We start from the raw sequence: 21,964 nt of genomic DNA on the forward strand, positions 1-21,964 counted from the left end.
AGGGGCTTCACAGGGATGGCCCATTTAATTCCCACAACCCCATAATGTGAAGGCTACTAGATTGATTTTGTAGGAAGCAGAGAGGTTAGGTGACTTGCCCCGGGTCACACTGATAGGAGCCCAGGCAGTGAGTCCTGAGTTCATGCTTGGGATCACCATATGACACTCTTCTTGTGGTTCCAACATCTGAAAACAAAAGGGGCACCCAACATCCACTGTTTTTACAGGCTGAGGCAAATGTTTTCTCAGACATGACCCAACGCCCTGCATGATGGGGCCGTATCTGGCCCCACGATTTGCCTGTACCTGATCATCACGGAAAGGGGCTAGAGGACTTGCCTGGATCACACAGCCGGTAACGGGCAGAAGGAGCCCTGGAGCCAGACCCGCCTGGCTTCCCCCACTAGTACCGTCTTCCCCAGAATGAGCCTCAACCTCACAGGGACGGAGGCCAAGACTCCACCACTGGCTCTTAAGAGAGGCAGCGAGAATTCAGGGCCAGGGAGGAAACACAAACAACAGGGTGGGAACGCTGAAGAAGGGGGTGGGGCCTCGGAGTGGAGAGGTGGGGGTTGGGCTCGGGGATGGAGGCCCTGGCTCTAGAGGCCTGATTATCAGCACTTGCCTCCCGGAGAGGGCAGGAAGAGCCTTCCAGACAGCCGGAGAGCGGCGTGAACAAGGTCTGAGGGTGGGGGAGGCGGCGGCCTCGAGAGGAGCCTGGGGTCTGGGGAGGCTGCAGCCAGGGCACAGGCCGGGCAATGGGGTGTGAGTGGGGGAGTCAGGCACAGGGGCAGTTTTGGAACAACGTTCTGTGGGTGGCCGGTCATGGCTGCGTCTTTGAAAGTCTCCCTTGGCTGGAGAGGGACTGCGGGGGGTGGGGGGGGGGGGGGAGGAGGAGGAAATGGGGCTGGAGCTGCACCCAGCGGAGAAACATCTGGGAGGTCTGGGACAGAGACTGTGAGGTGGTGGCCCGGCGGTCTGAGTGCCTGAGAGGTTAATGAGATCATTAACCGAGACTGAGAACCCCGGTGAGCGGGCCGGAGTTTCTCCATCTGCCGAGTGGGCTGGCACAGATCAGAGAGGCAGGGCTATCCAGAGCCCTGCGCCCCTACTGTGTGCCGCGGTTGGTCATTGCACACACCTTCTCAACCTCACTGCAGACACACGCCACTGCTGTGGCAGGCCTATCAGAGCGCGCGGAAACGCTCACTATGGGCCTGGGGCCAGCTTTCCGCATCCGACCGGGGCCTTCCTGCGTGTGCCCCCACGGGGGCTCTAGGTTCCCCCTCCTCATCCCCAACCTCGGACATGGGGAAGAGATGGGCACTCGCCCCTTCAGGTTCCTCTTTTCTCAGCCCCCTGTTTTGGCCCCTGCAAGATGCATGCCCAAAGCTCGGCCGGCCTGCTAGCCTTCCGCGGCGCTGGCACACAACCCTCGGGCAGACGGGGGCTCGGCCCTGGGGGCGCTCTCGGAGATGCTCCATGGCGGACAGTGCGAGATTTGGGACGGAGGGAGGGAGAGCCGGGGCCTGATCGAGCCGAGAGGGGTCGGGCCGAGCCGCGCTGGCCCCGAGTCCCCCTCCTACCCCCCAGCGGGAACTCGGCGGCCACCTCCCCGCCGCTTCGCCCCTCGGCACGTAGCCAGTTCGCCTGCGCAGCAATCCGGGCCCGCCCGCCCCGCAGGAGACCACGCCTCTGTCCCCAAACGGGCGGAGGCCGCGGGGCGGGGCGGGCCGCTGCCCGGGAGTCCGAGCTCGCGCCCCCACCCCAGGCCAGCCCCAGAGGGGTCCCCGGCCCGAGCCGGAGGCCGGTGCTGCCCGGGTTCCCGTGCCCGCGCCGTGCCCTGAGTCCGAGTCCGGCCCGAGCCGCGGCGGCGCGGCAGGTAGGAGGCGCTGCGCAGAGGGAGGCGTGTGCGAGCGCGCGTGTTCGTGTGTGTTTCGGAGGTGTGTGTGCGGGTGCAGCGCCGGCCGGTGCGTGCCCGGTGAGCACGAATCGGTGTGCGGGTGCGCTGCCCGCAGGCGGGGGAGGAAGGAGGTGAGCGTGGGCCTTGAGGCCCGGGGCGGGGGCCGGGGATTTCGACGATCCGCCCCCGCCCCCGGGGCTACTGCCCACCCCATCCCCACCCCGCGGCCAGGGGCCTCTTCCAGCTCCCCCTGGGTGGGTGCTCCGGAGCCAGATTCTTAGTTCCGACGCGCTGAGGTTTCACCCTCGGGACTTGACTGTCTCTTCTCTTCCTCACAGTTCCCCTTTCCTGTTCTCTTCCCAGTCCTCCTCCATCCGTTCAGTTCCACCACCCCACCTGGATGTCCGCCCAACCCCCGCCCTGGAAGCTTGGGAAAGGGGCAGGGCCAAGGCGGATTCCCTCCCGACCCTCCTGCCAGGTTGGATAAGGGCCTTTTTTCTGGGCTGCTGGGCTTGGGTGAGTCAGAGGGGCCGGGGGAGGCGGGGAGCTCTGGGAGAGAAGGGATCTTGGGCTTCTCTGATCCTGCCTCCACCCCCAGAGTTGGGGACCCGGGGAGACCCGCCTGGGGTCCAGAGGTGAAGTAGAACAGAAGATCATGAACAGGTGCCAAGTCTGTCCAGGTTTCATTTCCTGTGGTGGGATTCAGCCCCAGCCCTCACTGGGATGTGAAGGGTGGGGCAGAGGGTGAAGTCAGCTACCTTGTCTCAGGGCTGCGGAGTCAGAATTTGAACCTGGGTCAGCTTGGTTCTCAAGTCAGAATCTTCTTCCGGTATCAGCGTTGGAGAGTGAAGTGCTGAGGCCAACTATTCCTAATATCCTAGGGAGAGAAAAATCTGGGAAGACTTCCTGGAAGAGAGGAGTTTGAGGGTAGGACTCAGCCAACCCTGAGTGTGAGGCCTCCTGGGGAAAGCCACTGTGTTCTCTTGCAAGGATTGAGACCTCTCAGGATCTTTGGGCCTGGTCCCTGCTCCTGGGGTAGGGGTGGGGAGGCCTGGCTGAGGAGACTGGGCAGGGTCGGGTGGACCCAGCTGCGGCTGCTTCAGGCCAGGCCAGAGCTGGGTGCTAGGACAATGAGGTGCGGTCACTGCCCCATGAGCCTCCCTTCTGACTGGTGAGGCAGATGGGTCAACAGATAAGCCCCAGCGCAGGAACCTGCCTGGGAACTGGGGGAGATTTCCCTGCAGATAGAGTGGTGCTGGGTCTCCAAGGCTGAAAAGTTCACCAAGCAGAAGAGAAAGGGCATTGCAGGTTCAGGGAAAAGGCCTGGAGGTGGGAAGCGGAATGATAGCCCCGTGGGGAGGGACAGTAAATGGTCAGTTGTGCGTCTGAGAAGTGTCACCCATCTCTGGCTCTGTGTTGGCTGGGTTGCTGTGGAGGCCAGTGAGGAGGAGGCCACAGCAGGCAGAGGCCCTCTCCCCCCTCCCCTGCCTCTCCTCTGCCCCCCACCCAGGATAGGTGATCTGATAGAGATTCCCCGTAGCAGGGGTGGTGTGAACGGGAAATGCGCTGGGGCCGCACAGGGACCTGGTGCAGGGGGCGCAGAGGGAGCATGGGTCGGGGAGCCCTTTTGAGATGGGGCCACCATTGGGGGAAGTCAGTGAGATGGAAGCTGGCGGTGGGAGGACTGTGGGCTCTTGGGGGTAACATCCAGGACACTGCTTCCAGGCCTCTGGCTGCTTCTGCCTTCCCCACAGGCTCTCAGGACAGCCCTGAAGCTCTGGTCCCTGAATAGGAGGCCCCCTCGGAGCCCTCAGAGGGCACCTAGAAGCCTCTTCCCACCACCTCTCCTACCTGCGGGGCCTGGCTTTGTTTGCAGGCTTCTCTGAGCCTGGCTCTGCCTTTGCCTGTGCCCAGGGATAAATGCTGCCTTATGACAGGGGTTCAGGGGACGACGATGATGATGAAGGTAGATCGTGTCGCTAAAAGTGCTGTACTAAGTACGCATAATGGCTATCAAACTGGTGTTTGATAGTTATTATAATTAACAGTACAGTTGATCCTTGAAAAACACGGGTTCGAACTGCACAGGTCTACTTGTACGAGGATTTTTTTACAGTACAGTACTGTAAGTGTATTTTCTCTTCCTTATGATTTTATTTTATTGTATTATTTTATTTTATTTTATTTTTTAATTTTATTTTATTTATTTTATTTTATTTTATTTTATTTTATTTTATTTATTTGACAGAGAGAGACACAGCGAGAGAGGGAACACAAGCAGCGGGAGTGGGAGAGGGAGAAGCAGGCTTCCTGCGGAGCAGGGAGCCCGATGCGCGGCTGGATCTCAGGACCCTGGGATCATGACCCGAGCCGAAGGCAGATGCTCAACGACTGAGCCACCCAGGCGCCCCCCTTATGATTTTCTTGATAACATTCTGTTTTCTCTAGCTTAGTTTATTTTAAGATTACAGTATATAACACATAACGACAAACAAGATACGTGTTAATCAACTGTTTATGCCATCGGTTAAGCTTCTGCTTAACAGTAGGCTATTAGTAGTAAAGTTTTGGGGGGAATCAAAAGTTATACGTGGGTTTTTGTCTGTGGGGGGATCGGCACCCCTAATGCCTGCCCCAGCCCCACTGTTGTTCAAGGTCAACTGTAATTAACAGTTGGTATCACTTAGTCCCTTCTTCCCTGCGGGATACAGCCCACAGTAAGGAGGGGCCAACTTTGGGAGAAGGGTAAAAGGAAAAAGGTTTTCTCCCATTGAAGTGGAAGTGCCCCCCCACCCTGCCCCCTTCACCAGGTGAGGAGAGCTGTGAATGGCTCCGAAGCCCTGAGTGGGTGGTCTTGCTGTCTATCTGCCCAACCAAGTCCCTGGGCCTCCCAAAGCCTCCTATCCCTGAAGGGTCATACAAAAAGCTTGGCAGAGGGCCTTGAGCTACCCCAACTGCAGAGGGCAGGTCTGCAACTCCCTGCCCCAAGCAGCTCCCCAGCTCCCCAGCTCCCCAGTTGGCTTGGGGCCTGCACAGACAGATGGGGAGTCTGTCCATCCAGAAGGGGAGTCAGTCCGACCTCAGCTGGTCTTCTCACCTCCCTCCCCCTGCGCGCATATCCTCAAGTGTTCTGAGTGCCTTTAGGGCCCCTTCCCTCCAGCCCTCAAGTCCCCCAGGGAGCTCTTTTGCCCCTTCGTGCCTCGCCCTTGCTGCTCAAAACAGTTCTTGACTGGCAGTGGTCCCCCAGGCCTCGGCTTCAAGGCCTCCCTGGTTTTGTAGCTTCTCCTCCCTGGGTTGATGGTGACACCCTGGGATTGCCTTCAGTTAGGCCAGGCTGGGCCGGGCTGCCGACTTCCCTTGGCCTCAGGCCCTGCTTTTCCCTGCTTACTAAAGGCAAAATGGGCTAAGTCCTTTTGGGGTTTTAATCCAGGATGTTGTAGGAAGGCAGCCCTCAGGCTCCGACACAGGAAGCTAATGGAATGTGAGCATTTGCTTGCTGTCGTGGCCTGAGTTACTGCTCCCCGTTCCACCTGCTGGGGGCCCCAGCTTTCGCAGGGCTCTGGGTATGAGGGTGCCAGCGGCTGAGGCCGCGGTGGCCTGTGGTTTTCTGCCACAGCGGGGCATGTGGCCTTGCGGGAGAAGGGGCTAGCGGCCAGAGCAGACGAAGCCCATGTATTGGTACTCAGCTCACCATCTCTCATGGGCTGTGCTCAGGGGCTGGCCACAGGGCCTTGCGTCCTGGGGGACAAAAGGCAGAGAGCCTGCCTGCCACTGGATGACTTGTGCCAGTCACGGTGAGGTGGGCCCCCAGTGGTTTGTGACCCCCAGCAGGAACTAAGACACCGAAGTTTGGGGTGACTTTGTTTTACGTTGAAGCAGTTCAGGGCATCATAACTTCATCCTCGCTTGCTGGTGCACTCACTCCCTTGAGCAGGAGAGAAGCCTGAGGCCACACATATGCCTGCCCACGGCCTTCTCCAGGATTAGGATTTGTTTCCTCTGGCTTGAAACAACACCAGGTTATTCTCTTAGAGTTTTGGAGATCAGCAGTCTGAATTGAGTCTCAGGGGACTAAAAGGGTGTGGGCAGGCCAGTTCCTTCCCGAGGCTCCACAGGAGACTTCTCCTTGTCTCTTCCAGTTTCTGGTGGCTGCCGGCATTCCTGGGACCGCATGACCCCAGTCTCTCTCTTGCGTTGTCCTCTTGCCTGGTCCTCTTCTGGGGTCACATCTCCCTCTGCCTCCCTTGTACAAGGACACCTGTGATCACATTTAGGGCCCGCCTGAATAATCCAGGATAATCTCCACAACTCGAAACCCTTAATCATATCTGCCGAGTCTCTTTTGCTGTATAATGTAACAGTCTCAGGTTCCTGCAGTTAGGACATTGGTATTGGGGGGTGGGGGCATTAGTCAGCCTGCCACACGGACCAACTGCACTGTCATTGCAGGCCATTCTGCGAGATCCCCCTCCTGGGAGCCCATGGCCGCTGGCTTTCTCCATGCGGTCCCCCTCAGTGTCAGTCCCCCTCCCTACTCCCACCCGCCACGGCCCAGGAGCTTTTGTGGGCGGAGTCTGGGGCAGCTGCACCTTTGGCCTTAGGGCTCAGCCTGAGACCATGGTAGCCAGAGCTCAGGGCTGTTTGGAAGAGGGGAACGTGCTGGCCTGTCCCCACAGGTTGCCCCAGTGACCGGACCCTGTCCTGCACTTGACAGTAGGTTAGGCCTTCCAGAGTTGTGTACAGCTCTTTGCAGACATTCATTCAACAAACCCAGTGCTGTGCAGGGTCACCTGATCCCCACCATCATCCTATGAGCGCTGGGGCCTGGTGGGGGCCCCATTTTGCAGATGAGTATGATAAGGCCAGTGAGGCTAAGTCCTGCCTGGAGCAGAGGTGTGTGGGGAGCTGGGCCAGGAGAGCAGAAGACCTTCGTTGTGCAGATGAGAACTCGGAGGCACACAGAGGGTAACTGTCTCCTCACCTGAGGATGAGGATGAGGATGTGGACGGGATGTTTGCAGGCTCAGATCCGTCCTCGGCCCGGGTGTTTGAGGCTGCCGTGGGTGGGAATATGACCGGGGGCAGAGCCGTGCCCTGATGCTGTGGGTGCCGCCAACTCCTTCCGCCCAGAGACACGGCTGCCGGTCCTAGAGGGGGGCGTGGGCCTCCCACTGCCCCAAGGAGAACCCCAGCCAGAGAGCCCCTGGCCTGCGTGCTGCACACCCTGCCTCAGTGTGGGTCTCCATATCCTCCCCACGGCCAAGGCCATGGCCCTATGGGTCCTGCGTCTCTCTCAGCCGCTGCCTGTGTCCTGGCCTTCTCGCCATCCCGCCCCGCCGAGAGCCATGCGGGAGCCCGGCTCACACCGCCGCACACTCCCGGGGACTCAGCCTGGCTTTCGGGCCTCTTGTAACTTGGCTACGGCAATGTTTCTATGCTAGCCCCCTCTTCTCTTCCTCTCCCCTGCTCCCCGTCCTCCAGCCTTGCCTAGATGGTTTCTTCCTCCCAGAGCGTTCCATCCTCCTCCCAACCTTCCATTTCCACCTCTTGAAATCACAGCCCCCCACTTGAGATCCTGCTTAGATGCCTTCTCCTCCACGAGCCTTTTCTGCCGTCTGAATGGACCCGTGCCCTTTTAGAGCACATCTCTCAACTTGGTACCGGGGGCCTTGTATCTCTCCTCCACCGGGCTGACCTCCAGGCAGAGCCCCGCCTGACCCGGCTGCCCCTTGACCAGGCACAGGGCAGGTGTGGGGGAAGGTTGGAACAGGAATGCCCACTGAGTGCAACTCCCAGGGGCTGATGAGCGGGTGGTCACTGTCATTGCTTGAGGGAGGGATGGAGGATCAGGCAGAGCAGAGCTCTGAGCTCACAGAGGCCCCTGGCTTGGTCCCAAATGCATCTCTTCCCTAGTCCCTCGGCCTCGTCTGCGGTGAAAATAGCTCATTTCTGAACTTGTGCAGGAGCTTGAGCTAGGAATCAAGCATCGCTTTCCCTGTCTGAGAAATGGATATCAGCTCGGCAGGTTTCCAGCTTGAATCTTGGAGGCATGTGGTGCTAGAAGCAGACTGGCTATTCGGGAAGCAGGAAAAGAGCCTGTCCTGGTGACAAATCCAGCAGATTGAAAAAAACAAGAAGTGTCCCTTTCCCCGACCACTCAACAGGGAGAACCTGTAGGCCAGAGAGGACAGGGCTTGCTTGCCTCGGGCCACGCAGCATAGTGGAGCCAGGTGGCTTCAGTAACTTGGTGGAGTCTCACTTTGTCAGGCTGTTTCCCTGTGGGGAGTGAGCTGTGCTCCCGAGTATCACCGCCCCCCCCGCCCCCGCACCCCCGCACCCCCGTAGGACAGGAAGCAGCCCCTGGCCTGGGGCGCTCCGCTGCATCTGCCCCTCCATCCAGCACCTTCTCGGTGGCATGTAGTTCAGGGCCTGGAGCTCCAAGGTAGGGTGGCCAGCTGCCCTGGGTTTCTCAGGATGCATGACCTTCAGTGCCCAGACCAGGTGAGCTCGCTGCTTGCCCTGCCTGGAGCCCATCCCCTGCCCAGGGAAGCCCCTGCCTGCATGAGTGTGGCTTCTTCCTCAGTCCCAGCTTCTTGCTGTCCCCGCCCTCGGCCCAGCAGAGCCCAGGCTAGAATGCCCCTTTTGGAGGTTCCTCTCCCAGGTATGCCTGCTTGCTGAGATTCTCGGCCTCCTCATGACACCCTGTGGAGGGACCCAAGGCCCAGTGAGGAACAGCTGGGGGGCAGAGGCCTCGGGACTCGGCCAGGACCACACAGCTAGCCAGCCCAAAGCTGGCTTTTCCCTCACATGCTCTGCTGGGGGTTTATCAGCACCCCAGGACCAGAGAGAGGCCCTGTGCCCCAAACGTGCCTGGCCCTGCTCTCCAGGTCTTCGACAGCTGCAAGCATTGGGCGGCTTGCTTGGGTGTATGTGTTCCAGAAGATCACTGCAGCTGGGTAGAGACTGGATTGGACACAGGAACGATATGGGGAGGGGAGTGGAGAGGAAAGACAGGATTTTCCAGCCCTGGTGCCAGGCCGCCTGGCGTTGGCTGGAGTGACTCACTGGGCCTGGCCCCCTGGCTCTGCCTGCTAGAGCCCGGAGCATGACCTGGAGTGTGAACCGGAGTGTGAACCGGATCGTGAACCAGTGGCCCAGCTCTCCCTCCTCACGCACTTTCCCTCCCCCAGTCCGCCATGCTTTTCTCAGCACCCAGTACATGCAGGAGGCCAAAAAACACCCACGGTGGCACAGAGATAGGCCTGGAGCTGGCTAGTGATATGGTAGCTGGGGGGGGTGGGCAAGAGGAGAATGGGGGTGGGCTGTGGGAGAAAAGGGGAGGCATACATTGACAGAGCCAAAACCACGCAGACAAGCAGGCAGTTGCCAAACTCTGGGGCCCTCTCTTTCCAGGGCCCTCCCAGGCATCTGGCCTGTCCCCGCCTGGGCCGTGGCCTCAGCCCCTTTCCTCAGCAGCCGCCCCTCAGTCTCACCCCTCCGCCCCTCCTTGGCCGCCCTGTGCCCTCAGTAAGAGCCCAAGCCCGGCAGCCTGGCGTCCCAGCCCGGCAGAGCTGGTCCCACCAGCGTCCCCCCCACCCCCAGCCCGCTCCACACCTGGGCCTCGCAGCCCTCTCCAGCATCCCTCCACCTGGAGTGGGCCCTGCCTGCGCTCCCCCTGCAGGTCTGGCCTGGCCTTCAAGCCCTGCTCTGGTGTCATCTTGAAGAGACACCACCGTTCTTCTTGTCCCTGTAAACCAGCATGCAACATGCCTTCCTCCTGGGAGTGCTGACTGCTGAGTATCTGGCTTCGTTCGTGGTCTGTGTCATGTCTGTCTGTTTGTGCTTCTCCTGAGACAGCCGTGAGGCTCTGACCCTCCTTGTCAGCTCAGGGCCAGCCCAGAACGGGGATGTCAGCATAGATCATGTTGGCATTGTCTGTGTCCCCTGAATTATGAGACGCAGCTGTGCGGCTGGTCCTTGACCATGTGGCGAAGGGGAGGGGGGGCCCTGTTGCTTGGCGTGGGGTGTAGTGGGAGGCCGAGGAGGGGAGATGGGGGGCTTTGGTTGCTGGGCTGTGGGTGTGGGGCATCCCTGGCTGCTTCGGCTGGCACTGGATGAAGCCCACTGTGCCGGGCCCGCGCTGTACGGTGGGCACCCACTGTGGCATGTGGGGAGTCGCAGCTCATAGGAGGGACCCTCAGCAGGCCTTCCTGTGTCCTCCCTTTCACCCCCACAACCGGCTGCTCACCAAGGAGAGTTGTCTCCCTCTCCCGCAGGTCTAGAACCTGCCTTCTCTCCATTTACACATGAGTCTGGTCATTTCAAGTCCTGTGGCCTGCCTTCTGGTTTTTCTGCTCTAGCCTTATACTTTGCTAGTGCATTCTCCGTGTGGCAGCCAGAGGGGTCTCACGTCCCTCACCTGCTCAGCACCCTTCTCACTTCTCTGTCACCTCAGAAGGAGCCCGGTCCCTGGCCGGTGTTCCAGGACCCCTGCTGGACTCGGTGAGCCTCACCCGTGACCTCTTCCCCACCCCCACTGCCGCTCTGGGTCAGCCCAGCTCCTTGCCCTGAGCACCATGCCTGCCCCTGGGGTCAAGAACATCTCCTGAGGTTCCTGGCTGGCACCCCCTTCTCAGAGAGGAAACTCTGGAGGTGTGTGCCCGGTTGGGATGTGGGGGGTACCACCCTCACCTTGTGGGACCCTCTTTTGGGTTGGAGCACTCCTGGTGTCAAAAGCACCGCGTTCTGGAAGAAGGAGGAGGAGGAGGCCCACAGAAGGTCACACAGCCTTTGTGTCCCAAGGCCAGGCCAGGACCGGGGCTCCCTCCCTGCTCCTCACCCTAGTTGTCCCACCCTGCGTGCCAGGCAGGACCCTCCAGAAACGGAGTGTCCGGCTTGACAGGGGCCCAGAACTGGCAGGATGGGCCTCACCAGATTCAGCCAGCCTTTCTTCCCAGGGCCATTGCGCTGGCTTTTTTGTTGAACATTTTTGAAAGCATAACTGCTCTGAGGAACAGCGCATAAATCACAGGCGCCCGGCCCAGTGAGCACAGCCTGGCAGCCTCCACCCAGATCCAGAAGCGGTGTTCTCAGATCCCCAGAAGGCGCCGCGGGCCCTGGCCGTCACTGCCCCCGAGGCTAGCCGCTGTCCTGCCTTGTATTCGGCACGGATGGGTTATGCCGGCTTTTCAGTTCACTCTAAGTGGGGCGGCCGTGTTCTCCGCTTGCTGATGGTTACGCGGGTGCACTCCACCCGTGACGCTGTGTGCGCAGTGGTTCGCGCATTTTCGTTGCAGGCTACTATTCCATCGCGACACCGAATTTATCCTGTCTTCTGTTGATGGCCGTTGGGGCTTTTTCTGATTTTCAGGTATGACAAACACTACTGTGATAAACATTCTTTTTTTTTTTTTTTTTAAAATTTTATTTATTTATTTGAGAGAGAGAATGAGATAGAGCATGAGAGGGTCAGAGGGAGAAGCAGACTCCCTGCCGAGCAGGGAGCCCGATGCGGGACTCGATCCCGGGACTCCAGGATCATGACCTGAGCCGAAGGCAGTCACTTAACCAACTGAGCCACCCAGGCGCCCTGTGATAAACATTCTTGTACATGTTTTTAAGTGACTGCGCATGCATTTCTGTTCAGTATATACGTAGGAGTAGAATTGCTGAACGACGCATTTTGTTCAGCTTTTTTTTTTTTTTAAGATTTTATTTATTTATTTGACAGAGAGAGAGAGACAGTGAGAGAGGGAACACAAGCAGGGGGAGTGGGAGAGGGAGAAGCAGGCTTCCTGCCGAGCAGGGAGCCCGATGCGGGGCTCGATCCCAGGACCCCGGGATCATGACCTGAGCCGAAGGCAGATGCTTAACGACTGAGCCACCCAGGTGCCCCGCGTTTTGTTCAGCTTTAATACGTATGGTCAAATGGTTGTGCAAAGGGGTTTTACCAATGTATACTTCCACCACCAGTGTCGAAGGGTGGTATACGTAGGGGAGAGTGTGTGTGTGTGTGTGTGCGTGTGCGTGTGTGGTGTGTGTGTGGTTTTCACTGTAGCCATCCTGGTGAGGGTGTAGCGGTATCTTCTCAGGGTTTTATTTTATTATTTTTTTAAGTAGGCTCCATGCCCATGTGGGGCTTGAACGCACGACCCTGAGATTAAGAGTCCCATGCTCTGCCAGCTGAGCCAGCTAGGCACCCCTCGTGTGGTGGTTTTAATTTGCATTTCTTTGACGAGTCGAGGGTTTTTTCTTCTTTATTGGTCATTTGGACATGCTCTTTTTCTCATGTTTTCTTCCAGAAGCTTTATTGTTTATCCGTTTGGTTAGATTTGCAATCTTTGTGGCATTGTTTTTTGTGTATAGTGGGAGGTAGGGGTCAAGGTGAGTCTTTTTCCATCTGGGTAAACCAGTCGACCCAGCACCATTCATTGAAAAGACCATCCTTTGCCCAGCGCACTGTGGTGTCACCCTTGCCATAAACCAGGTGTCCTACTTGTGGCCTTTTTCTGGACTTTCTCTTCTGTTCTATTCTGTTCCATTGGTCTGTTTGTCTCCCCTGGGCCAGTACCACACTGTCTAAATTATTAGAGCTTTATGATGGGTCTTGTTAACTGTAGTGTGCCCCCCACCCCTCCTCCTTCCTCCCCTGCACCCTGCCCTCCAGGGCTCCGGGTACCACCCAGGCTCCACCCATACCTCTGTGAACCTCATAGTTTTCTTTAAACCGACTTCCTTTTTCCTTAATATTTCTTAAAGGACACTGTGCCTCCACTAAATGGCAAGTCATTACTACTTTGCACAAGTACAAGGCCGCTGGTAGTAAAGTAAAAACAACAGAAAAGCCATTGACTCTGCCAGGTGCTGGTGTCTGGTGAGGCCTGCTCTTCTTTGGTCAAGCACTGGGCCGGGGCCACGAGGAATTAAAGGCCCGCTAGACCGAACCGAGCTCCCCCTCAGGGCAGTCCTGGAGAGAGCCCCGCACCGGCAACAGCTGTCTTCCTGACGGCTTCCCTGCCACGTCAGAGTACCCCCTCAAGTGCTCACGGCGTTAATCCGGGGCCCTGCTTTGGGAAGCCCCGGTGTGAGAGGGAGTCTGGAAGCTTGGGATCCAGCCAAGAGGCTGCAGATGTGGGGCACTTTCCTCAGTGTTCTCATCTATAGAATGGAACGAAAACTCTCTCTCCTGTGTCTCCCTAGCTGTGGTGGCTGTAGCATCCAGGGAAGGCCCAGTGCTCTCAGCCCCCTGCTGCCGTTGGCTCAGTGTGACCTGCTGCAGGATGAGCCCTTAGCCCACCCCGTGCATAGCCCGGTGGTCCACACTACCTCCCGCAGGCCCAGGGAACATCGGACTAGGTTCCTGGAGGTGGGTCCATACCATTTCCAAGGTGAGGACAGCGGGTCTTGCAGGGCAGGCCCAGGGCAGATGCCACTTTCTTTCCCTGTCACCTGAGAAGCTATAACCAGGTAGGGCTGACAGACAGCCGCTCACAGGGGTTCACGACTTACCCGGGGACGCACAGTGCTAGGTGGTGCAGTCAGGGCTGGAGCTCAAGTCCGACTGACCTGCCAGAAAGCTGGTTGCTCTGAGCTCCGTGGTGAGCACTCTCAGGCCCTTGTTCTGCACCCGGTCAGCAGCCCCGTGCTTAGTCCGCCGGCCCCACCGGGCCAGGCTGGGTCTGGATTACCTTGCACTTTCCTGCCACTGAGACTTGGCTCAAGCTGTTCCCTCTTTCTGGAATGGCCTTTGTCTTCTACTAAAGAACGGCCAGCTTCTGGGGCCAGGCCTTGCATCCCTCTTGGGGGAATCTCTGAATGACGTGTTCCGTGCTGCCTTGTGTCTTTTGGCCACATTAGACCATGAGGTTCCTTGGGGATGGGGACCCTGAATTGTCGTTGCCCTCCTGGCAGGGGTGTGGGAACGTGGTAGGTGTACCCCAGACGCCAGCAGTGACCCCCGTCAGGAGCGCAGTACATTCTGTGCGGCAGTGTCTCCTTTGATCCTCCCAAAGACCCGGGCCCGTGAGCTTTCCTTCCAGACAAGGACCACGCAGACCAGAGAGGGGATGGGGCCTGTCCAGGGTCACACAGCGTAGGAGGACATTGGGAACTAAAGCCAGCACTCCGTTAATAGCTGGAGAAGGGCTGGCTGCTGCGGAGAGAGCCAGGGCGGCGGCCGTGATGCCCCCGGGGATGGCAGGGGTGTGGGCACCCGTTGGCACCCAGCCAGCGGGAGTGGGAGGGAGGGGGAGAGCGAGAGGCCTGGAGGCCTGGCACAGCGGGAAGGGGCAGGCCCTGCCTTCAGGAGCCCAGAGCGCTGGTGCTGACCCCTTTGGTGGTCCCTGCCACTCTTTGAGCCTGTTTTTCCCACCCAGGAAGGGGTTCCTGCTTCGCCCCTGTCAGCTCTTTCAATACAGATTTACTTTGTCCGCCCCCCAGTGTTGGACCCTGGGGGTACAGAGAAGAGCCGGGGCGGGCCTTGCCCTGCAGGGGCCTAGGCTGGGCTGGGGGGATGGACAAGTCCTGTGCAGGTGGGGTACGATGTAATGGGTGTCGTCACAGGGGTTCCAGAATTGCGGAGGGGAGGGGGCGGGGGGGAGGTCCTTGGGCTGAGCTGCGAAAGGTGACAGGGAATGCACGTGCGGAAGGAACAGTGTTTACGGAGGCCCTGTGTACACAGCTTTAGGGAACTGCTGGGGCTCTTAGCTCTAACTTGGCGTGGAGAATGAATGGTAGGGGTGGGGTGAGCTGGGCGGGGGCGGAGGGAAGAGGGCAAGCTGAAGGCAGCCGGGAAGCTCGGACTTTCCCCTTAATGCTGGCTCGCACACAGTGTGAAGATGCTCAGAAAGGTGAACTGCCCTGCTACCAGCTCAGGCCCAGAGAGAAGAGCTCCCGGATTTGGAAGCTGGCTCTCCTGACTCTTGCTTGATCCACGGCCTTCCGTGGTGATGCCTGCAGCTACAGGGAGAGGGCAAAGCTCAGAGGCTCTTGACTCTGTGACCCCCATGGGGTTGTTGACCCAGTAGATGGAGTGGGAGGTGATCGTGGGGCCCTCGGAAGGTGTGGGAGGACAGTCACCATGAGGTGCCATGTGTACAAAGGCTGGGGCCAGAAGAGCCTGGCGTCAGCAGGCCAGGGGCAGCCTCGCTGACAGGGGTGCGGCTGGAGAGTGGCCAAGCTGGGGCAGACCTTCAGCCAGGCCTCGCCCCCGTTCTCCTGGCCCAGGCCCAGCCAAGCTTTCCTCTCTGCCCCCACGCCCCTTCTGTCCTCCTCCGGGGAGCGTTCACCTGGCCCAGAACCCTCATTCTCCACTGGTCTGGCTGTGCAACCTCGGCCAGCTAGTTCCCCCTCCCTGGGCCCTCTGGGTTCTGAACATGGAATTGCTAGAGCTGATTTTTGGGATCCTGTTCTCAGCTTCTTTGATCTAATTCTTGCAGCTTTGATTGCTTCCTGAGCAGGCCCTCCGGGAAACTGATGCTAATGACTCTCCTGGGTGGCCCCGTGCTGGAAGCCCAGGGGCTGGCTCTCTAGGCTCCCCTCTTCTCTTTCCCTCAGGCCTCCAAGGCTGGGAGGCTGGGTGGGAGGGGGCAGGGTTCTGGGCCTTCCTGCCAGAGAGGTTAAGTGGTTGGACTGAGGTCACACAGCAGCAGGAGCAGGCCCAGTGTGGATGTGGGGCAGAAGGTGCAGCTGTCTTGTGTCCCCTCTGCTTCTCCTGCTTCTCCCTTCCCTGTCGAATCCCTCTTCTTTCCCTTCCCGTGAGGCTGGCTCAGTCGGGGTGTGTGGCCTTAGCCCTTTCTCTGTGCCACACGGTCACTGGGCCAAGGTGGAGGCACCGAGGGATGTGGGTTCAAGTCCAGACTCTGCCATGGGACATGGGCAAGGCTCCTCCCTTCACCGAGCCTCAGTTTTCTTTTCTGAAAAATGGGAGCAATGAAAGATTTGCCCAGCACTGTTTGCAGATGCTGCACAGGACCCTCTTGCCCCCTGGTGTGCACGTGGCAGGTGCCAGAGGGGTGGAGCTTCTCTCTTGGTAGTGAGAGGGGCTTGTCTCCTCTTTTTTATTTATTTATTTATTTATTTATTTATTTATTTGAGATAGAGAATGAGACAGAGAGAAAGAGTATGAGAGGGGGGAGGGTCAGAGGGAGAAGCAGACTCCCCGCTGAGCAGGGAGCCCGATGCGGGACTCGATCCCGGGACTCCAGGATCATGACCCGAGCCGAAGGCAGTCGCTTAACCAACTGAGCCACCCAGGTGCCCTTGTCTCCTCTTCTTGTTCCCCTCCCTCTGGCCTGCTAAGCAGTCTTCTCAGCCTTTGGTTAATTATCACCACATCTTCCAGTTAGTAAAGCAACGTTGTGCCCATTGCAGAGCTGGGAAAATGGGGACTCAGAGAGGTTGAGTGACTTATTCAAGGCCACACAGCAGGTGAGAGGTGCAGCTGGGACTGGCACCCACATCAGACTTGCTGTCAAACTTGTGTTCACCCAGAGCCAGCCTACCTTGCCTTGGTTTCCCTCAGCGGGGCTGGGAAGCCAGGGCCTGTGGCCCGGTGGGGTTGCAGTGTTGCTGCCCTGGGCAGGCCCCAGGACCAGCAGACCCAGGGGGTGTGGAGCTCTGCCAGTGGCCCAGTTGGAGTCTGAGATACGGGGGTTTTCGGTCAGATGCCCGGCTGTCTGTCTGACACGGGGGCTGTCGGTCAGATGCCCGGCTGTCTGAGCACGAGTCAGGGCGCCTCATGTGTCAAGCTGGCTGCTGATCCCCACCCTGCGCCCTCCTCCCAAGGCCTTCCCTGGCCATGTCCAGCCCGTGTGCCTTGTGTTTGGTGAGCACTCGGCTCTGAGCCCGAGGGGGCTGCAGGGAGGCTGCAGACAGGAACAGCCTCCTTCTGTGTCGGGCTCTGTGTAGGGGCCGCATGCTCACAGGGAACCAAGCAAGCAGACCCTGCTCCTGGGGCTTCTGGTCTAATGGGTGCCTATGGTCCCGCGCCTCCTGGGACGGGGGTGTGGAGGGAGATGAGTTCAGTTTGGGATTGGTGCCTGTGGGTGCCTGGGCCCTCATCAGGGTGGGCGGGTTGGGGGCCCAGAAGAGGGGTCCAGGATGTATAATACAGGGAGATGGGAGTCATCAGGCAGGGAAGGTGAGCAGAACGCTGCTCGGTGCAGGGCCCCGGGCCCAAGAGGGAGAGGGAGGGCAGGGATGGGGGAAGGGCCAACCAGTGCCGCCGCCCCTTGGGGGCCCTGGATGAGACTGTTCAGGAGTGAGTCACGGTGAAGTCTGGGAAGCCTTCAGGGAGAGTCTGGCGTAGGAGATCTGGAGGCCATGGAGTGAGGGATGGGGGTGCCTCAGGGGAGGTTAGGTCACTAGAATTAAGGAGCCACGAGGAGATGTTTATTCCAGAAGCAACGGGAAGAAGGCAGTGCTGGAGAGTGGACCTGGGGAATGAGTGTGAACGATGGCCAGAGGGGGGCACCCTCCCCACGGGGCAGAAACAGGCCTCTAGATTAAGTGGGGAGGGTCCAGAGGAGGGGAGCTTGGAGGCAGTGCCCCTGCTGTCCTGTGTGTGTAGCACCAGCCAGGGAGCTGCTGAGTCGGCCAGGAGTCTGACTGGGCCCTAGGAGGTCTAGGGAGGGCTGGCGACAAAGGAAGGAGCGGGCGGGTGCGGCCCGGGAGCCCTGAGCGCCTTGCAGGGAGCCCTGGGCCTGTTGGCTTGCAGGCTGGCATCGCCTCCAAGCATCAGACATGGGAGCATTCAGGACGAGGCGTCAGGGCAGTCGGTTCCTGTCCCTGCGTGCATGTGGCAGCTGCGTCTGTCCCCGCCTCTGAGCCTCGGCTCCTGGCCCGTGCGACGCGGATGAGGGTGCCCGCCTCACAGGGCTGCAGGGAGGGGGGCACCCCAGGCTCCCCTGACTCAGCGGGCAGCAGGTCCTCCAGTCTCCTCAGTAAGTGATTATCTCCCCTTCCTGTCATCCCAGGGACGTCGGGAGCCGCCCGTGGCCCCACCTCGCTGTCTGCTGCCTTGTCTCGGCCTCACCTGCTGGGACAGCCGCCACCATGTTCTCGTGTGTGAAGCCCTACGAGGACCAGCACTACTCTGCCCTGAAGCGGGCCTGTCTGCGCAGGAAGGTGCTCTTCGAGGACCCCAACTTCCCGGCCACCGATGACTCGCTGTACTATAAGGGCACCCCAGGCCCCACGGTCAGGTGGAAGCGGCCCAAGGTCAGTGTCTGGTCACGGTTGGAGCTGAGGCGAGCAGGCCCAGACCCGCCCAGTCTCCAGGGGACGGGGCGGTGGCTGGTCATCCCGAGCCCCCAGGCGGCCGGGAAAGCGGAGGGCCCTCCTGCTGTGGGGTCTCGCCCGGATGAGGAGCCGGGGAATCGCCCTCATCCTCGGGCCACCGCTGCCCGGCCAAGACCTTGCCCCCTCTCTGGGCCTCAGCTTCCTCGCAGGGAAAATGGGGCCCTCTGCCCTGCCACCCAAAATAAAACCCGGAGTGGTTTGGGGCTAAAAACGAGGCGACCGTTCGACTCTCGTACAACATAGAGTGACATTCAGGTGCGAGCTGTTTGCCGATTGTTGTAACGATTTTGAGATGGTCGTTTGCTGCAAATGAAAAGTACTCATGATGATGGTTAATCAATACTAAGAACAGCAGTAAGAGGTGACAGTGCCTTCTCGGGTTGTTGGGAGCATTCCGAGAGATGGCAGGTGAGTAAGCGTGGCACCGCGCCCAGCACCCAGCCCCCCACGCCGGCAGCCACACCGTTACCGTTGAGGATGGCGAATCCGCGGCATCCGTCTGGCTGCTCGCCGTCCCGGCCTTGGTCGCTGACGCCAGAATGTGTCGAACAGAATTGTTTGGCCTCGTGACACGATTCCACCCTCTTTAACCCTGATCCCTGCGTGTGAGGCCCTGGGCCCCGGGCCACCGGGCGGCTGCTGGCTCTGAGCTGGTCACACAGGAGGGATGTTGGTGCAGGGCGCCGTGCTGTGCCCTCTGCCCATAGTCAGCGGAGGCATCTCAGGGTCGAAGGGGGGAGGAGGCACCGTGTGGAAAAGGCGGGAGACTTGAAACCCTCAGGCTTAGTTGGGACATGGCAGGAGCATCGGGGAAGAGGGAGCCTGGGTCCTGGGTTCGGTGGGGCTGGTGTGCCCTGGGGCAGTGGGAGCCCGGGAGGGTGGTGGTGCGGGGGGTGGGCGCGAGGTTTTCAGCAGGGTGTGACGGGGGCAGATTTGCATTTTATGAAGTTCGCTCCGACCTCCTAGACATTTTGGGAAAATGGGATTCAGTTTTCATGTTCCTCTCCTAGGCTGTGATCTCAAGTCCCTTCCAACTCAAAAAATTCTGTGTATTTTCTTGGACTGGGGTACTTGAGAGGTAGAGGCACTGAGGCCAAGGCGGGGAGGCGCATGCCCCGATTGCCCCGGGGAGCCAGTAATTGAGCCAGGCTGGGACCCAGGAGTCCTGCCTGCCCTGGCCCTCTGCCCGACACCTTGGTTCTCCGGAACTCCCAGGAGCCTCCTGGCCAGGCCACAAGATTCCTGCCTCTCAGGCCCCCTGCCCCCACGCCTTCCTCTCTCCTTTGTCTGGTGGGTGGGGAAGGAGGCCAGCCTCAAAGGACCTTTGTGAGGCCTTGGGTGTGCATGGGGGGGAGACACTCTCTGCCTTCCTCTCGTTCCACCCCCTTGCTGCCCCTGTCCTGCCCTCTGGCCAGCACGCAGACATTTTAGATCCGTGGCCCTGGAAGGACGCTGGCGAGGCATGGCTGGGGAAAGGTGGGTTTGGTGTGGTGAGAGGAGGAAATGCCAGTCTGCCTGGGCTCAGCAGCCCCCTGCTGTGTGATCCTGGAGGAGTCACCTGCCTTCTCTGGGCCCCTTTCCCTGCCAGTTTGGGAGTCCTGCCATGCTGCACCCTCCTTCATGGCCTTCCTCACTGGGCATGGTGTTTGGTCCTTTCTAGACGCTGGCAGAGGAGGAGCAGACCCTCCCTGCCCTGCCCGCGGAGGCCGGTGACAGGCGGCTGGTGGTGGTTGGTGCTGACAGGGAGACATCTGAGTGCAGCCCATGGGTGGCGGTGGGGGATGGGTTCTGGGTTTGGGAGGCAGAGTTCAAGGCTAGGCATAGCTGAGTGGGGTGGGATGAGGAGCTGAGATGGGGTGGACCAGGGTGTGTTGGACGGTGCGTGTGTAAGCAGCGCCTGCTGGGTGGTGTGGGGCTCGTGTACTGGGCAGGCCCTCACCCCACGGTCGGAACGGCTGGTTGGTGGGGCAGGAAGTCAGGCCTGGCTTGCCTCAGGCTGGCGGGGCGAGGCCAGCCTGGTGGGGTGACCATTAACTCCCAGCTGCTTGGTCCTTGGCCAGTGGGATGGAACTTTGTCCCGAGGCAGCTGTGTTTCCATGAAGTCTTACTTCCTGGGGCTTGTGACCGGACTGTTTATAAACAGAGCAAAAAACTCCTTCTGGACAGCCCCTGGGAAGGCCGCCTTCACTCCCATCACACCTCCAGCCCTTCTCTTTAAGTTGGTCAGTGTCATGGTCTCTTTGTTCTTGAGGATCTCCTCAGTCAGCCTCCCTCCCTGCTGGCCTTCCCTTTGCTTTCTCCCAAAATGGAATAAGAAGGCCGGTTTTTGAGCCAGATGGACTTGGCCCTACCTCCCAGGAGGGTCATGGGAGGTGTGACCTTGAACAAGCCACTTCCTCTCCCTTGGCCTCAGTTGCTTCATCTGTAAATGAGGAGACTAACTCTTGCTGATCATGGTTTCTGGAGGTTGAAATGACCTGAGGTATCTGTGGTGTTACATATGGGAGGCAGATGACAAACCGGCTCCCTCTCTCGCCCACCTGCTCCTTGCTAACCCTGTGCTGGGGACCCAGAGCTGGCCCTGCTGGAAAAGAGCCATCTCCTGTGGACTCTGCGGGTGGGGCCAGGCCTCGCCCACCTCTTCCCTCATCCAGGGCACCTGCCTTAGGCCCACACCCTCCTCTTTCCTCTGGGTTCATTGTTTCTTTTTTCCTTCCAGTTGGCTAAACGCAGCCTTCCCCACAGGCCTGGCCAGGGAGATAAGAGAAGGAGTCCGTCATCAAGGCCTGTGACTCAGGGGGAACCCTGAGGGTGTGGATGTTTGAGGGGCTTCCTCCTCTCTCAGGCCCGAGGCCTTTGCAGGAGCCCCTTTTCGTCTCTGTGGGGACCGAGTACTCCCTGTCCCATCCAGCACTCTGCCTCCCCCCATGTCTGGAAATAAGTTTGCAGGTCCTTTGGTGGAGCCAAGAAGGGAACAAGTAGGGGTTCTACAAACAGACGTTGGTTTTAGGAACCCCCCCTCCCCCCGGAATTTTCCCCCAGTGGCCTGGTGCTCCCCAGCCCCAAGTCCTGGGCTCACATTCATCATACCAGCATGTGGAGAAGACCCCACTCCTTGGCTGTGCTGGGATTTAGGCCCCTTTATGCCACAGAACAGGTAGTTTTGCTGGGGCCAGCCATCCGGGCCATTGTCGCGCCCAGGAACGATTCCCTTCTGGGCACATGCTCAGGCGGCCGTACAGGACGGGATTGGGGGTGGGGGCAGCACGGGATGGCTCTTACTCCTGAGAACCTGCCCTTTTTCCTGTCCCAGGCAGACGGACTGCTTTCTTCCTGGGCCTCACTGTCCCCGGTTGTGTGGTCCATTCCTGCTGGGATCTTAGATTGCTGGGGGGCGGTGACAGATGAGCAGGGGGCGGGAGAGAAATGTGCCCCGGATCCGCTGTCTTGCTGCATGCCTGTTTGTACACCGGGCCTGCAAACCTGAAATTCTCCTTGTGCCCCGGAGGGAGATGGTTCTGGGCTATGCCCTGTGTCCAGCGGAGCTGGTCTGACAGGCTGAGGGGCCAAGAGGTGAGAGGTGACTGTGGGTGTAGATGGCCGTGCCCCAGAGAGAGGTTCCTGGAGCAAAAGAGCCGTCACTTCCCAGCCCTGGGGGATGGCTTGGTCCGGGGCTCCCCACAGATGCCTGTCTGGCCCAGTCCTGCGAGCCACTTTGCCCTCCCTTGCTCCCGGGGAACCCACCTGCAGCCCCAGCAGCACC

General features: G+C 59.5%; 1 protein-coding gene across 2 annotated transcripts in view; it reads left to right on the top strand.

The window, feature by feature from the left end:
* The first annotated feature begins 577 nt into the window (after nt 1-577).
* Nucleotides 578-21,964, top strand: part of CAPN5 (calpain 5) — a 52,358-nt gene continuing 30,971 nt past the window's right edge. The window contains exons 1-2 of one of the 2 annotated variants that reach the window (XM_021704665.1): nt 578-680; nt 17,877-18,120. In XM_021704665.1, coding sequence (XP_021560340.1) covers nt 17,956-18,120 — 165 coding nt within the window. In that variant the 5' untranslated portion in view covers nt 578-680; nt 17,877-17,955. Of the gene's footprint in view, nt 681-1,712; nt 1,883-17,876; nt 18,121-21,964 lie in introns of those variants that run through there. The other variant, XM_021704664.1, reaches the window with a different exon arrangement.

Source organism: Neomonachus schauinslandi, chromosome 11 (genome assembly GCF_002201575.2).
Source record: "Neomonachus schauinslandi chromosome 11, ASM220157v2, whole genome shotgun sequence".
Classification (NCBI taxonomy): domain Eukaryota; kingdom Metazoa; phylum Chordata; class Mammalia; order Carnivora; family Phocidae; genus Neomonachus; species Neomonachus schauinslandi.